Source organism: Alexandromys fortis, unplaced genomic scaffold, assembly GCF_014885135.2.
Source record: "Alexandromys fortis isolate MF-2015 unplaced genomic scaffold, M_Fortis_MF-2015_v1.1 scaffold_92, whole genome shotgun sequence".
NCBI classification, from domain to species: Eukaryota; Metazoa; Chordata; class Mammalia; order Rodentia; family Cricetidae; genus Alexandromys; species Alexandromys fortis.
The window spans coordinates 672,239-688,503 of record NW_026067972.1 but is presented as its reverse complement, the minus strand read 5'-3'; the positions used below and the strand labels follow the sequence as shown (position 1 = coordinate 688,503).

General features: G+C 36.9%; 1 protein-coding gene across 2 annotated transcripts in view; it reads right to left on the bottom strand.

Annotated features, from left to right (window-relative positions):
* Grin3a (glutamate ionotropic receptor NMDA type subunit 3A) overlaps positions 1 to 16,265 on the bottom strand; it is a 177,842-nt gene that overhangs the window by 115,346 nt on the left and 46,231 nt on the right. For both annotated transcript variants that reach the window (XM_050156108.1, XM_050156109.1), the window contains exon 2: positions 9,327 to 9,931. In XM_050156108.1, the coding sequence (XP_050012065.1) occupies positions 9,327 to 9,931 (605 nt within the window). The remainder of the gene's footprint in view (positions 1 to 9,326; positions 9,932 to 16,265) is intronic.

The following is a 16,265-nucleotide window of genomic DNA, read 5'->3' as shown; positions in this document are numbered from 1 at the left end:
TTTTCCTGGGGGCACTAGAGAGTTGGTGCCGAGCAGTAGCATCTAGCAGGAGGTTTCCATGTTCAGTGCAGCTGTATTTCTCTTAAAGTTCACGTAGCAACTTGCATGCTAACCAGCCATCTGGGGGTAGGTACTTAGGAGATTATTCACCATTGGCAATTTTTGCCTCTTAATTTTACATAGCCTATGACTGAAAAATCTAAACTGCAAAGTCATAAAGTCCTAATTAAGGAAGATTTATGTTAATCCTGAAAGTGCCCTAGAATGCGGGTAAGGTAAAGTGGTTTAACAATAAATTTAAAGGTTATACAGTTTACATACCTTTGATTAGCTTGAAATGCTACTGCATTATAGTGCTAATAGATAGAAATATCCAAATGAATATCATGAAACCCCAAGTGTCTTTTAATTTTTCCTTGAGAGGCTGAATTAGGAGAATCACAAGTTCAAAGTTGCTCTGGGATAGAGAGCAAGTTTAGACTAGAGGGGTCAATTGAACAAGATCCTATCTAAAAATAAAAAGTTTAAACAAACAGTAAGATAGCCAGAGACATCTCTGTAAACGTAGATCCGTGGTAAAGTGCTTATCAAACATGTGTGAGACCCAAAGTTCAATCTCTAGTCAAATAAATAAGCGAACAATGACAGAACACACTAAACTAACCAACATTTCTGTGATTGATTAATTAAAAAGTAAAAAAAAAAATCCATGGCCAGGGAGTATAAGGTGTCTATGTCTAGGCAATTGGATTCTTAAAGGATAATTTCCTTTGACTGGACCATTTTAAATCAATGAGTTCTTTCCTAGACGATGGATTCATTCACAACTCAGAGCCTCCAGATAAGCATGAGGCATCAGAATCCCAGAAAGAGCAGGTAAAATCAGCCTTTGCTTTCACCTGAGTCCACAAAGGTGGAAATGTAATAACTTCCTGTATCCTGACTGTTAAAAAAATTTTTAAGGCTTTCATATTGTTTTGCTTTATTCTGCTAATTTGTTACAGGAATGTGGTTTTTTTATAAACAAGTCTAGGCTAATGTTCTGTTTCTGCCAACATCCATTAGGTACAGGAAATACAAACTCCTTAGCCTGGCATAAAAGCCATAGGTGGTATGTTGGGAATATTTTTTCTAGAAACAGCTTAGGCCTCTTCCTATGCAATTAATCCTCCAATTATGTTACATTTCTTCTCTAGACCTTAAGAAATTCACATATTCAATTTTCTATGATTGTGAACTAGTGCCAAATTGTTTTAGAATATTTGTTTGACTATGCCAAGATGTGTTGCATTTGTTTAGCTATATAAAATGTGTTGTATTTGTTTATGTTGCAGAATATTTATTTAACTGTGTAAACATGTTTTGCTGTTTTATCTTGCTTGCCTAAGGCACCTGACTAGTATTATCAAAAACTGAGCAGCCAATAATGAGGGCAGAGGTATAGGCTGAACTTCTGGGCAGGGAGAGTAAGCTTCCCTGCAAGAGTTAAATGCAGCTCTTGACCAGGCCCATGGGCTTAAGACTTGGTTCTCATAGACCTAGGAGAGGGGGTGGAGCCAACCACCAGAGCCTCAGGGCATAGGGCCTATTTTCATTTTAGCAGTTTAAGGTTTGGCTCATGTGGTCAAACAACATTAGAGGTGAATATTAAAACAGGTTCAGACTGAAAAAAAAAACCTTTAAACGGATTGCAGTGTGTATAGGTGCTTAAGAAAGAAAAAGAAATGGGTATAGATAGTCAAAGAAAAAATAAACCATTTAAAATAATTAAGTAGCCTTAGAAGAAAGAATAATGTAATATAAAATGGATAAGCCACTTAAAGATGGGACACACACAGGAAGTCTGGGTCCTCTATGGTGCTTTGTTGACTTTGACTTTTCTGAGTTCTGATGAGTGAATTGCAGTTGCTGAGAGACTTAGGACCGTAAGGGGAACTGCTGAATTAAATGATCCTAGATACCTTAGAGATGTCTTTAACTTTAAAATGGAATTCAGAAAATGGATTTCTTTGGAGGAGTGGTTATGCTTTTGTTTCCACAGGAAATGAAAGGCTATGAATTCCTTCAAAATTAATAGAGACAGATTTGATTGAGGGAGACCACCTGAAAACCTTGACTACAGACATAAAGAAATGAACCTATGAAAACTACAAGACAGGTGACACATAGGCTGGCCCCTTGATGTGGGAACATCTTTGAGACTGAATCAGACATGAGAAATCTTGTTGGCTACAGAGTTCTCATGACTTATTATTATATGCTCTCATTCCATATGGCATGGGTAGAGATTTGGTTATACAGTGTAGACAAAGTTATGAAGTTGATAGTCATCTTTTACCTGCTCAAACATAAAACAAAAACCATCTTTGGCTGTACAATGCACAATCCTTACTTGTGTTAATTTAGATAAATATGTTACCTTTAAAAGTTTGTGTGTTTTTCAGAGCTAGGGGGCCAGACAAAAATAAAAATGGGTGGTCCAGGTGATCCAGCCTTTCAGAGTTCTTGGTTTTAGTTTACTCAGAGTTCTGCATTCAGAACAACTTCAAGGCTATTAGCTGAGATGGTCCAGCCTCAAAGACTATTCTAGTCAGGACTTCAGTTAAGCCTTGCATTTTTTCCATTATACAAACACTGGACAACAAATGTTATAGTTAGTATTCTTAGGACTTGACTATTACCTCAATTTTCTCTAAATTCCCTGGGGATACTGTCACCCCCAGACAATAGGAAGCAGTCTAGAGAATATAACACCCACATTTTCAATAGTGTGGTGGGTGGTTTTTGGTCATTCAATGGGTTATGGATGTTTGTCATCATTTAGTGGAGATATAAGAATATAGGATAAAAAAACAATTACTTATCTCAAATATTTTACATTGGTAAGGATTTTTATATATTGATATAAATTTAAGGTTGTCTTTGTTATATCACATATATGTTTCTATTCTTGTTTAAGTTATTGTGCCTATGTAGCTCATTTGAAATGTAATATTAAGTTCTAGTCATTGAAAGACTTTATTACAAACTTTTTAGAATAATTAAAAAATTCAGGTTAGTAGTTGTCTATAACAACCAAACTTGTAGCATATTAGGTATTTTTCAATGTTAAACAGATATATTCTAAATAGGTGATCTTCAAATGCTTCGGAGATCTACAGAATGTGACACTTAAAGATGTTTAATATAGGTCAGGGACCAGCATCAACAAAACTACCTCTTGCCAGGGTAGAGGCATGGGGATTTAGAAAATATTAGTAAAGAAAATGAAGATGCAAAAGAAAATAATAAAACAGATAAACATATGGGATAGTAATGGGAGAATTCCAGTACTGAAATTCACTCACATTTAATTTCCAACTGCTTAAAATACCCCTGACCCCAAAAGGCAGAAGTAAGATAAAAAATTACAATAACCTTATACAAGGAAATGAACATACCAATTGAAGATCTCAGGTTACATCCATAGCTAAACATTCTGTTGATAGAACAAACCAAGTCATGCTTATACCCTAGATGAAAACATTCTGTAGGCAAACCACTCCTTGGGTGGAATCCAAGGTTATCTCTATAAAGGAACTGGAACTTAGTTTGATCCTTAGACTTTGGTTTGAATTGGAAACATATTGACTTCTCTATTCCTGAAATACAAGGTCTGAATATTAGCCACACCTGTTGACAACAACCTTGAGTGAGCAGAACTCTTTGATCTAAATCTAAGCAGAACCTTTATCTGAGGCAGAAACACAATAACCTTGAAGGAATAGAGGTAAATTCCAACACTCTGACCTTTGGTCAACATGGAAATAGGCGATTCCCCTCTGTATGCTGTGAATGCCACTGGTTAATAAAGAAACTGCTTTGAGCCTATAGCAGAGCAGGGCTGAATAGAGTTAGGTGGGGAAAACTAAACTGAATGCTGGGAGAAAGAAGACAGAGTCAAGGAGAAGCCATGTAGCCCCACCAGAGACAGCCATCAGATGGAACTTTACTTGGTAAGCCACAGTCATATGGTGATACACAGATTAATGGAAATGTGTTAAATTAAGATCTAAGAGTTAGCCAATAAAAAGTTAGAGCTAATGTGCCAAGCAGTGATTTAATTAATACAGTTTCTGTGTGATTATTTTGGGTCTGGGAAGCCAGGAATAAAACAAATGGCTTCCTACAACAGTTCAACATGGAAATTAGCTCATATTTTTGGGCCTCCTAAGCTTTTCATGACAGTGAGACATGTCTGCTCCTTGCAGCACCAATCTACTTAATAAAAGGATTATGGACATTGAAGAACCTCCATATGGACTTTGCTTTCACTGTGGCAAAGCAAACCATTTTGAAAAGAAACTGCCTTTGCTTTGATGCTGACAGCATATTATACAAACTGGACAAGCAGGACACAAAAGAAAGCAACTGCCAAACTTTGTCAGTACAAGTTAGGATAGTTCTTCAAAAGTCTTGCTTCACAGAGTCTGTCAGGTATTCTAGGCTGTAGGTCAAAGATGAATGCCTTAAAGTTGTAGAGGAACCTTGGGTGACTGTCCAGGCAGCCATATATCTTTGCCATGGCCATATGTATATAGTTTGGGAAGCTGTTTGCTCTGTATTTCCTGTTTACTCAAGTAACATTATATTCTTCTTAGGTCTCTGATGGAGTTGAAAACAAGGTAGTTATAGTTTTCCTTGTTATCAAATTCAACTTACATAAGAGATGTTGAGTTTATAAGGCCAAGAAACATAAATGCTTAAATCATTTAAGAAAATGTTTTGATGGTCTAAAAAGATACTTTTGGGTTGGTAATACAAGTTTGGATGGAAAATGAACTAGGTACTTTGGACCACCATTATAGCATAGACAGTGAAATATTTTCTATGAATTTGTCAAGTGAATATTGAAAATGTAATTCTTATGTGATAATTGTTTTTATTGTATGTAGTCTTACTATGTTAAAGCTAAAACTTTTATTTAGACAAAAAGAGGAAATGTTGTAGAATATTTGTTTATCTATGCAAAGATGTATTGCATTTGTTTGGCTATGTAAAGGTACGTTGCATTTATATTGTGGAATATTTAATTATGTAAAGATGTGTTGGATTTGCTTATATTGCAGAGCATTTGTTTATATAAAAAAGTGTTGTTATTTTACCTTGCCTGCCTAAGATACCTACCTGAATGGTCTAATAAAAAACTGGATAGCCAATAGTGAGGGAGAAAGTATAGATGGGACTTCCAGGTAGGGAGAGTAAGTGGGAGGAAAAATTTAGGCTCAAGAGAAGAAAAAAAAAAAAAGAGATGCCAGGAAGATGATAGGGACCAACCAGCCAGACATTTCTGGGGAAGCAAGAAAGTAGGACATGCAGAATGAAAGAAAGGTAAAAAGCCTCAAGGCAAAATGTAGATGAATTGAAACAGGTTATATTAAGAGAGCTAATGGGGCAAGCCTAAGCTAGCGAGGTGCATTCATATTAATGATAAGTTTCTGTGTCTTTATTTGGGAGCTGGTTGGCTGCTCAGAGAAAGTTCCATCTACACCAAACATGAAAACTTTTATTCATTTATTAAAACATACCACCAAATCTACGAGTATGTTAACGATTTTATTTTTTTGTATATTTGAAAAGGTGCATATCCATCTAGGCATAGAGATCCAATCCTGTGATCCCAGCACGTGGGATACCCAAGATAAGAAGATCGAAAGTTAAAAGGCAGACCCTTTTTTCTCGTGGGGAAAAAAGCACGCATCCAAGAATTTTATAGTTTCCCTTTATGTATTATGCTGCAGTTCTAAAATGAGAAACTCAAGTATTCATTATATCTACTTCCGTCTAGTTGAAGAAAGAGTCATTGATTGGTTAGAAACACAGAGACGTGCATTAATGGAGGCGTTGTCAAAATAATGTACCATCTACGGTTGCCCCAAACAATTAACACTCAGTAAAACAACTTTCTAATACATTGTTAAAGATAACATAATGACCTTGGTCCTCCAGCGCTTTTGTCTACACTGAGTCATGATGGACGTTTGCTCTGGCTATGGGCAACTGAGAAGAATTCAATCCCTTATACCTGTAATTATGTCTGTGTAGTCTGCCACAAGAAATTATTTTCCTACTCTAAAAGCATGTGCTGGAAATGCCATGTTTGGGGCGATTTCATTAACATTTTAAAATGTTAACAGTTCTGTCAGCCCAAACCGAAAATGGCTGTGTGAGAAATGAAAGCTTGCGTAACTCCGCCACCTTCTAGTCACAGCTCATTATCCCCCTGGCTTTTATTATGCAGTGAGGGAGTGGGGTCAGCCGCACAGAATTTAGGGACAATTAAGAAAATTACTGTATGCAGATGTGACTTATGGGCTGAGAATAACTAACTTTCTAAAAGGCCGATTTAAACAAAATAAATAAGGATGATGGAAAATCTGCAGCTGTTTTCTGGCTTAAGGCAACCTTTAAGTTATTCATTATAAAGACACCTTCCGGGGATTGGCCCACTGTCCCTGACCCCGTCCCTGACACTTTGAATTTTTTTTCTTTGACTGTATTCCTCTGGGAGTTTAAAAAAAAAAAAAAAAGTCCTAGGCATATTTTTCTGAAGTACTTTGAGCTTATTTCTCATACCTCCCCAACGGGGATGAAAATATTGTCGCTGACCCGTATGCATTGTGAACTGCCCCTGGGCACCAAATCCTACACTCTTATGACTTTCAAACTTTGTGGAATAAAATATGTGGAAACAGTCATGAGAATAGAATCTTTCACCACAGAGACAAAAGTGAAAGAATTAATAGGAAAGAGCACACGTAGCTAGGCAAATGGCAAGTTTGCAAGTCTTTGCTCACCAGCTCTCCATTTTCCTCACAGTGAATGAGAGTGGACGACACAAATACAATAGAAAGTTTCCTTTCTCTTTAAATAGATTTCAGTAGCTATCTAGTAAGCATGCTAGATGCTATGCTTTGTTCTAGGCTGAAAAATAGTGATTCCACCTAATGGAATTTGTATTCTCTACAGAAAGCAGACAAGTCTGGATAGAGCAGGCTAAGGACTGCTGTAGAATTCAGTATAAAAAGTGCCGGAGGATCCTTGTGGAGGAAATTTTAAATTTTTTAAATTATATTTAGTGTGTGTGTGTGTGTGTGTGTGTGTGTGATACTGTGCAAGTATGGAGGTCAAAAGACAATATCCAGGAGCCAGTTCTCTCTTTCTACTATGTAACTCAGATCTTAGTCTTCGTGGATACTGATTTCCCCATTGAGCAACCTTGCCAGCCTAAGAAATGGGATTTTACTGTAAATTAAACCTTGGAAAGCCAGAAGGATCATTCGCCGTTGATAAAATAAATGCCCAGGGTATATATAACCCAAATCAACAAATATTCTTACTTGTTTTTCCTAAATGTTTTTAGAACCCAAACAGAGATATTTTTTCTTGAAGTGTTCATTTTACATGCTATAAGTGGATGCTAGATGACATAATATAATTTTCAGCTGTGGTTTCTCCTGTCTACCGCTATGACTGTCCTCCTAAGAAACACTGTTTGGGATTTTAAATTGGAGCTCTGTTCATGGTGTTGAGAAAGGAGAAGCTTTCTTTTCCTAAATAGAACCTTGAACCTCAGTTATGTACTAGGGTTGTGAAACTCAGTATTATGTATGAATGGGTTAACTCTGTGCAGACGCTACAAAGTAAAATATCCAACAAGCTTGAGCTTATGTAGATTAAAATGCTACATGGAAAATGAAAAGTTAGGATGATATAATAACCAATTTTATCATTAATAGATTTTTAAAATTTAATTTGAATTACTTTAATTTTTTTTTCTTTTGAAACAAGGTCCTGCTGTGTTTCCTTGCTGGCCTGGAACTCACTGTGCACCCCAGGCTGGTTTTGAACTCACAAAGGCCCTCCTGGCTGTGCCTCCCAAATGCTGCAATTATAGGTGTGTGCTGTATACCCACTTTTCATCTTTGTCAACAACACTAGGCGCTGCTTTATCTTCGCTTCTGTCACACTTGGCTGTTAGCAGATTGCTTGTGTATCATAAGAGCTTAGTGCAATCATGTGTGAAATTATGGCATTCTGGTCTTTTATTAAATGTTAGTGTTTTCTATAAAATGTCCTTATATTTTGTATATTCAAATGCCACTTCTTTAAGAGTATTGCCTTAAACTGTATCTCAGTCTACTGGGACGATTCACCTCTGAAACAGCATCATTCTCTGACCTAGTCTCTCTGACCATAGATCATTTTTTTCCAGATAAAAATAAAGTAGCCTGAAATTATCATTAAGGACATTCATTCTCCTTTCTTCAGTAATTATAAGGCTATTTCTCTATGAGAGATCATCTTTTATTTTAGATGGAGTTTTCCATTCCATCTTCTGAATCAAGTGAGCTACTAAACAATAAAGGTACCAAATTATAATATACATACAAATTATAATATAATTATAATATGCAATTATGTGTAAAATAATAAACATCCTTATGGAATTCTTACTTTTATATATCCTATCTATCTATCTATCTATCTATCTATCTATCTATCTATTTATCTTCTATCTGTTCTCTGCGTATCACCTATTTACCTATCATCCACACATCTTGTATCTTCTATTTTCTATCTGTCATCTATCACAAACATTCCAGAAGTAACCAGATCCTATGCTTATATATTTAGATTTTTCTATTCATTTTCTATAATCATACATAAAAACGAAGTGACTAGGAAAAGAGATCAGGTGATACAGGAATCAAGAGGAAGAGCAAAGAGTCTGGTTCTGACGTCTCTGCTTTTAATCAGAGTCTAAACTGCCTTAAACAATTTTAGGAGAGAAAAGTCTAGTTTCATGTAACTAATTTTTTCTTTGTATATATTTAGAGAAATTTTTTCAAGTCTATGGATGTGGGAAAGAATAAACTAAGAAAGAAATATTCCTTGCTTTTATCTACTATGAGTGAAGCACGGGTTAATTATCTTCATACAAGTTCATGGCCTATTTAGTATACTATATTAAGCTGTCCCATGTTATCCCAATTTACTAGTTAGAACATTGAGGCTCAAAGTTTTTAAATAATCTGTCAAGAACTCAACAGTGAAAGAAGAGATAGCCAGAGCTGAGTGCTGTCTCTACAATATAGGGCAAAGACTGTGAATCAAATTACAGATAACAGACCATGAGATACCATTCTTCCTCTATTGACCATCTCAGAACTATTGGCCTGTAAAGCTACATAGAATCAAGATTTCTATACGGTGGAAAGAGAGGAAAGTTTTACTTGCTATCCCAGTTCCTTGGGTGAGAATGTAATCCAGTTTTTGCATCCTACCTTGATAAATATTGTCCAGAAGTCAGATTTGTGGTTTTCACATCCATGCAGTTCATCGTGCTGGGAAGGAGAGCAAGTTCTGGCTGGATCATGGTGGCTGTGGCTACAGCTCTTGCAACCAACTCCATGGCATCCTGAACGTAGTACTCAAAGATGGACTGTGTTGTTTTTCCATGAGCAATGAGCCCTAAAGGTAGGCCTTCTGTCCTTAGTTCTTCCACATTCTGGGAGTCTCCTAGAACCCAGTGGAGCTCAGGAGGTGATAGACCAAACTGGTTGGAAAGTTCAAAAATCTGCCGGACACTCTCCATGTCGCAGCCAAACATTACCATCGTGGGTTTGCTGTTTTTAATGCTCTCCAGTTGGACCTGCAGGAAACTTAGGAGGTCCTTGGTGGAGGACAGGTTAGCAGTGATGTTGATGATGGATCCGAGGTGGAACTTGGAGTTCTTCTCGGTAAGGAGGAGGAACTCGGTGATATTCCAGTCTTCCTGGCATAGCAACAAGCTAAAATTGTACCAGTTGTTCATGGCCAGGATTGAGACAGTGACATCAGCGTCAGAACTTAATGAATTTTCTAAACTCAGTTGTAGGTGCAGGGGATTCTGTATTTAAAGATAATGAAAAAGAAGAATTAGAAAGTATTGCCCAAAGACCATAACAGGGTACTTTTGCTTTTCAGCAAGCCTAAAGTCATTATTTTCCCCTGGGATAAAATTCTATTAGAAAAAAACATTGTTTTTTGTCTAATGAAAATCAACTCTTTATCCCAATTTCCTGATGATTTTTGTCAAGATTACCAGAGAGCAGATAGCTCTTGGTGCAAATCTGAGAAGTGATATAATCATATATTCGGTTATAGATTCTTATGGGGGTTTCTTCCTTACTGTTAGTCCCCCTAATGCATCATATTTCTTATACTGTGTTTAATGACTCATTTGTTTGATTGTCCATTCATAAAATATCATTGAAAGAAATTGCCTTGCTTTCTGTGAAACCACTATCAGAGACATCTTAGCACAGTGCAATTCTTGTATGAGAAAAAAAGAGAAGATGAATAGGTCTCTGGGTCCTTGGACAAGGCTCTTCTAAAACACACAAAGTATTTTAGGGTATATACATCATGGTTAAGTGTATGGGTCCAATATTAAGACCTGATTACATTTCCATATGCTTTGATCTTGAACTCTTGCTAACAAAAATGTGCCACTGAATGTATTTGTGAAACTTAAATGATTATTTCATCTACTCATGGAATTTGTCAGTGCAATTAAGGAAGAGTTTATTAATTTAGCAGTCACAAATTATAAATTACATAGTTGAAGGGTAGCCTTGCAACGTCAATACATTTATCATTTGTTCTTCCCAACAGCAGACACTTGACACATTTGCCCTTTAACAATGCTTTCCTGAGTTTAGAACAAAGCTTTATAAACGCTGGCTGCAAAACAAATATCGATCAAATTGAATTAACTATCTTCCAATTGGGAACTATAGGACTGTCTCTGAGAATTTGCCAAAATCCTAGTCTGTGATAGTTTTCTTTTTCTGCAACACACAGCAAGCCACACTGGATAATTAGTTTTTTCCTGAACCAGGGCAAGCATTTTTATGCAAACTTTCTTTTCACCTATAAATAGGATTACTTTCATTTACACTCATTTCCCCAAACTAAGTGCTTCATCCATATTTGTAAAAGGTCTTTTAGATTGTTGTTAACCAAAATTTGCTGAAGATGAATCTATGTTAAAGATTCTGTAGACTGACTTTGGCTGGCTAGAACAATATGATTATAGAGAAAATAGTTTGTAGGTTAAAAACTATAATTATCAGGCTATCTAAAATTAAAAAAAAAAACATCATTTACCTTAACTTCTGTGTTTGACCTGACAGTTTCATGAGTATTAGGTTAACTTCTAAGCCTTAGCAGGCCTCTAGGCTGAATCAGTCCTAAAACATAAAATGTGATAACATCTGAAATTTGTAGAAATGATTGCCTTGCTTTGCTAGAGCCTGTCCATCTATTGTCCCAGAGAAAGTATTTGTTGAATGTATTTATTGCTGTATAAATTAGATTTTTTGTATAATTTTTTTAAATTAAAATTTTCATTATTTTGCATATTAACCACAATTTCCCTTCCCTCCTCTCCCTCATTTCCTCCTCCACGTCCCTTCTACCCTCCTCCCCACTCCTCAGAAAGGGGCAGGCCCACATCATTTAGAATTACTAGCTGTTGTTTTCTCTGCTTATGATCAACCATATTTGGCTCAGAATAAACTATTTCTTTGGCTGTAGAAGTGGTTTTTTTTTCTTTTGTTTTTACTTTTTAGAGTTGTTTTTGTTCATTTGTTTATAAGTATGTGCATTTGCAATGTATTTGTCTTATTGATTTCTTGGTGTGGTGACATGCATTTTTATTTTATTATTTCTCATAGCTATAAAATAATGCATATCTTAGGTTGTTCATCTCCCCACTACAGATTGCCTTGCATGCACCATAGTGCTTATATCAGACACAAGACTGAAATTGTCTCATTGACCTCTCTTTTGGCAGACTGAGTCAAAGATGGTGTATGTCAACCTGAATAATTCTTTCACTCACTCCGATTCCTGGACTTTGATCATGTTCTGAGGGACTAAGAATCAAAAGACTGGGGAGGAAACCATGCCCACCACTCTTTCAAGACCCACCATTTTGCCTGAATTGTAACCAAGGTTTGTTCAAATACTTCCCACAGAGGAATTCACTGGAGGAGCGTTGAGGAACAGGTTTGTATGAAAGCAAGAATGAGCATAAAATAAGCTGATCATATTTATTATTCAGCACTAGATGGAGACATAAAGAATTTGGCAAGAAGAAGCAACATGGGTTTTAACTAAAGAGGCCCTTTTTTCACCACCAGATAATAATTAATCCATTTAATCAGGTTTATCCCTATAATCAATTCTACTGAGGAACTCCAGATGTTGAAGTTAATTCTTTCACAGTCTTAAAGGATGTAATTCTTCAAATAAATATTTGTTAAGTGATAGTTTAGAAGCATCTAATGACACTTATCTAGTAGCTTCACATGTAGCATCTCAGTCTTTCTTGTGATGCCAAAGTGATGCTATCCTTTCCCCATCATGCATTTGTATGTGCACGAGCACACATGCACCCTGTGCACGTGTATACACACAACACCGCCCCCACAGATTCAAGTTATTAACAACTTCGAGTCTCACAAATTTTGTTACAATCATTAGCAAAACGTTAAAAATGCATATAGAATCCAAATTAAGAAAAATTTAAAAAGAAAACAGTAGAAGGATCTTGCCTTAGTCTATATTAAAATATTGGAAATGCAATTTTTGTAAGGCAAGAATAGTTTGAAAACAGATATTCTAAAAAGGGTTAAGAAGTAAACAGAACAAAAGTTAACATACACAAAGAACAGCAATTAAATATATTAAGTTAATAAATTATACATTAAATATAAAACAAAATGGAAAGAAATACAAGATTAAGAGTTGAGAAAAACAGAACATTTAGAAAATGGTATAACTTAATTTCCTAATTTTGCTATATAAAAATAAATTCTTGCTGGGCAGTGGTGGCACACATTCTTTAATCCCAGCACTCAGAAGGCAGAGGCAGGTGAATCTCTAAATTTGAGGCCAGTCTGGTCTATAGAGTGAGTTCCAGGATGGCCAAAATTACACAAAGAAACCCTGTCTCAAACAAACAAACAAACAAACAAACAAACAAACAAGCGAGCAAACAAATAAATTTCTATCTACTAATAGCATAAAAATAATATCAAATTATTAAAAATAGACCAATTATGTGAATATGTGAGAATTCAGGATTCATTAAACTGAATACTATAATCTATTATTTTGGGCATTAAATAATCTATTAAAACAACAAGTGAAGGGACGTGAAATACCACGAACATTTGCAGTAACGGTGATAGACAAAGCACTTGTCTTTCCAATAAATTAGTAACATCTAGTCAACAAGGGCACAGAATGCTTTACTGAACACTCATTTAATCCAGACAGGCAATTTCTCCTTTTTATTTATTTTTTAATTGTAACCTTCTACTGTGAGAAGTGCTCTCTCCACATGCACTGGGTAAGAGAGGGACAACATCTAAGTAGCTGGAAAGATAGGCATTTCATATCATTATAAATCCTGGTGGTAGCAATAAGTCAAACAATACAGTATGGCAGGGCTAGGAAGAAGGGAGGCCTAGTCCAGGAAAAGGACAGCAGAAGTGGGGGTATACAGATACCTGTGTTGGATGGCGTTCTCTAATTGAATTTGAGAAGAGCAAAGAGATGTATCTGAAAACAGTTGATCACTATATGGGTAAAGATAAACAGGGGCTGAAGAGGCCCAATTTAAAATCCGTGCAGCCATGAGAGGCTGAAAACTAACAACACTGAGGCTCGGCCTCACCATTACAATAACCAGGAAAAGCCACAGACTATACCCTGTGAGGGGCCAATCAGCATTGAGACAAACAAAAGTACTAGGTGCCCCAGAACATTAAGAATAGCTTGATTAATTTGTGAATAGGTTGCAGCAAGACCAGTACCAATCCCTGTTTGAAAAGACTTCTGATGCCTCACTCCTGCCCAATCAAGAGTTCAATTCCCATCTGACTCCAGATTCTCCTACCCACCCCCATCCATTGCTCCTTAAAACCCCTACCACAGCTGAGCTCAGTGCTCTCCCTGATTCAGCCACTGTGTTGGAGCGGACGGAGATCCCAGCTTGGTCTTGCAATAAAGGCCATTTGCTTTTTTTTGCATACAAACTTGGACTCCTGATGGTCTTTGGGGGACTCATGGCATGGGCATAACATGGTTTACTGTAAGAACATAAGCAATTAGTTATTGACTTTATTTTGCTAAAGGTCTGCTTCTGCTGATCGTTCTCCTACAATATCATTATCTTTCTTGCTCTGGAATAACAACGACTGTATATTATGCTGCTGTATTCCTTTAGTGTGATTGTGTAGTATCCTTTTAGTAGTGTCTACCGTGTTCTCACTTAGGTCCCACCCAAGCTCTCCTTGCTTGTGGCATCACTGCTTTCTTTAGCTATCTAAATTTTTCTCTTCTCTTCTGCTCTGTGGTATTAGGGCTTAGAAGCTGGGGTGAGCTATGTAGAAGTTATGTCTCTATCAATTACAAGTCACGAGGCCACCTGCCAGCAATTTAACACCTCTGAGTCATAGATTCCTATCTCCAAAATGACCTCAGTACCATCTCCTATCTCATGACATTAAACGTGGGAACATGGTAATGCACAGAACATGTATGGCCCAGAAGGAGTACCTAGGAAGTGGTACCAGTGGAAATTTACTTATAGAATGTAGACCTTGAACTAGAAGTGCTTGTAAGTGATGATTTTATTGCTATGAGTCTCCCAAATTTCATTTGTTTGCACACAGTGGTTTTTGCAATAAGACATCTTTTACAGAAATCAAGTATATCAAACATTTTACAGGAAAATAAAGGCTTCATCTCACAAGTGTGTGTGTGTGTGTGTTTCTAAATTTATTTCATTTTATGCACATTGGTGTTTTGACATGGGTGTCAGGTCCCCGGGTACTGGAGTTACAAACAGCTGTGAGCTGCCCTGTGGGTGCTGGGAATTGAACTAGGGCCCTCTGGAAGAGCAGTCAGTGCTCTTAACCACTGAACCATCTCTCCAGCAAAAGTATGCTGATAGTTTCAGAGATATATTTTGAGCAGAGAGCAATCTTAGTACTGATTTTTTTTTGAGACAGGGTGTACTCTTTGTGTAGCTTTGGCTGTCCAGGAACTTGCTCTGTAGACCAGGTTGGCTTTGAACTCACAGGGATCCACCAGCCCCTGCCCTGGAGTGCTGGGATTAAGGGCCTGCACCACTACCAGAGAGGCTGTTTATTTAGAGATAAGTGTTCTCAATAGTTTACCCCTTCCCATACTCTCTCTCTTGTAAGAGGTTCCATCCTCCTTCATGAAATAAGGAATTTTGGAACCAACTTCTAGAGTTCCAAACAGAAATCTTTGTTCTCCTGGGAAAAACAGATTTGAATCTTTTCTGGATTGATACAAGTTTTCAAAACCATGATTGCCTATAATTAAGTTTGACACAGGATTTGAGGATATTCCCCAACAGAAAAGACTAAAGCATTCTTTCAGGGTTTTCCTGGGCCAGCAGATCCGGATAAGGAGGTTGAAGCTAGGAGGGTTCCAGTGAGCTTGGAGCTGCCTTGCATTTGCACAGAGAGGACATCTACTCTCTTCCATGAGTCTGCTGCTGCTGAGACACACTGGAGAAGCTCAGCATAGGGTTCCCGTGCTGTGACTACTTCTCCTTCACTGAAGTGTCCCCAGGAGGTTTTCTCTTACTCATACTCCCCCACCTCACAGACCACAATTATGCAGAAAGCTTTTTTTTTAAATCTGAAAATTAAAGTTTATTTCTTTAGAAGCCCAGGCTTTTAGATAAATTCTGTTTTATAGTAGCATTAAGAAGTAAGGCAAACAGAAGGCACAGTTTCTGTCCTGAAACCAGAATCCAATAATAATAATTACAATTTTTTTTAAAAAAAATAATGACTACTGCTATCTCCAATATGTTATGCTGTGATGTGGGCGAATTGTTTGTATTCTGTCAATTATGTTCTAAATAAATAGTGATTGGCCAGGAAGGAAGTATAGGCGGGTCAACCAGTGAGAACAGGAGAATTTTAGGAAGGAGGAAGCCGATTCCTCCCAGTTTTGCCCAGACCACATATGAAGCAGAATGTGACCTGCCTAGCTGAAAAAGGTACTGAGCCATGTGGCTAACATAGATAAGAATAATGGGTTAATATAAGCTACAAGAGCTAATAAGAAGCTTGAGCTAATGGGCCAATCAGTTTATATCTAATTTAGACTGTGTGATTTTCTTCAGG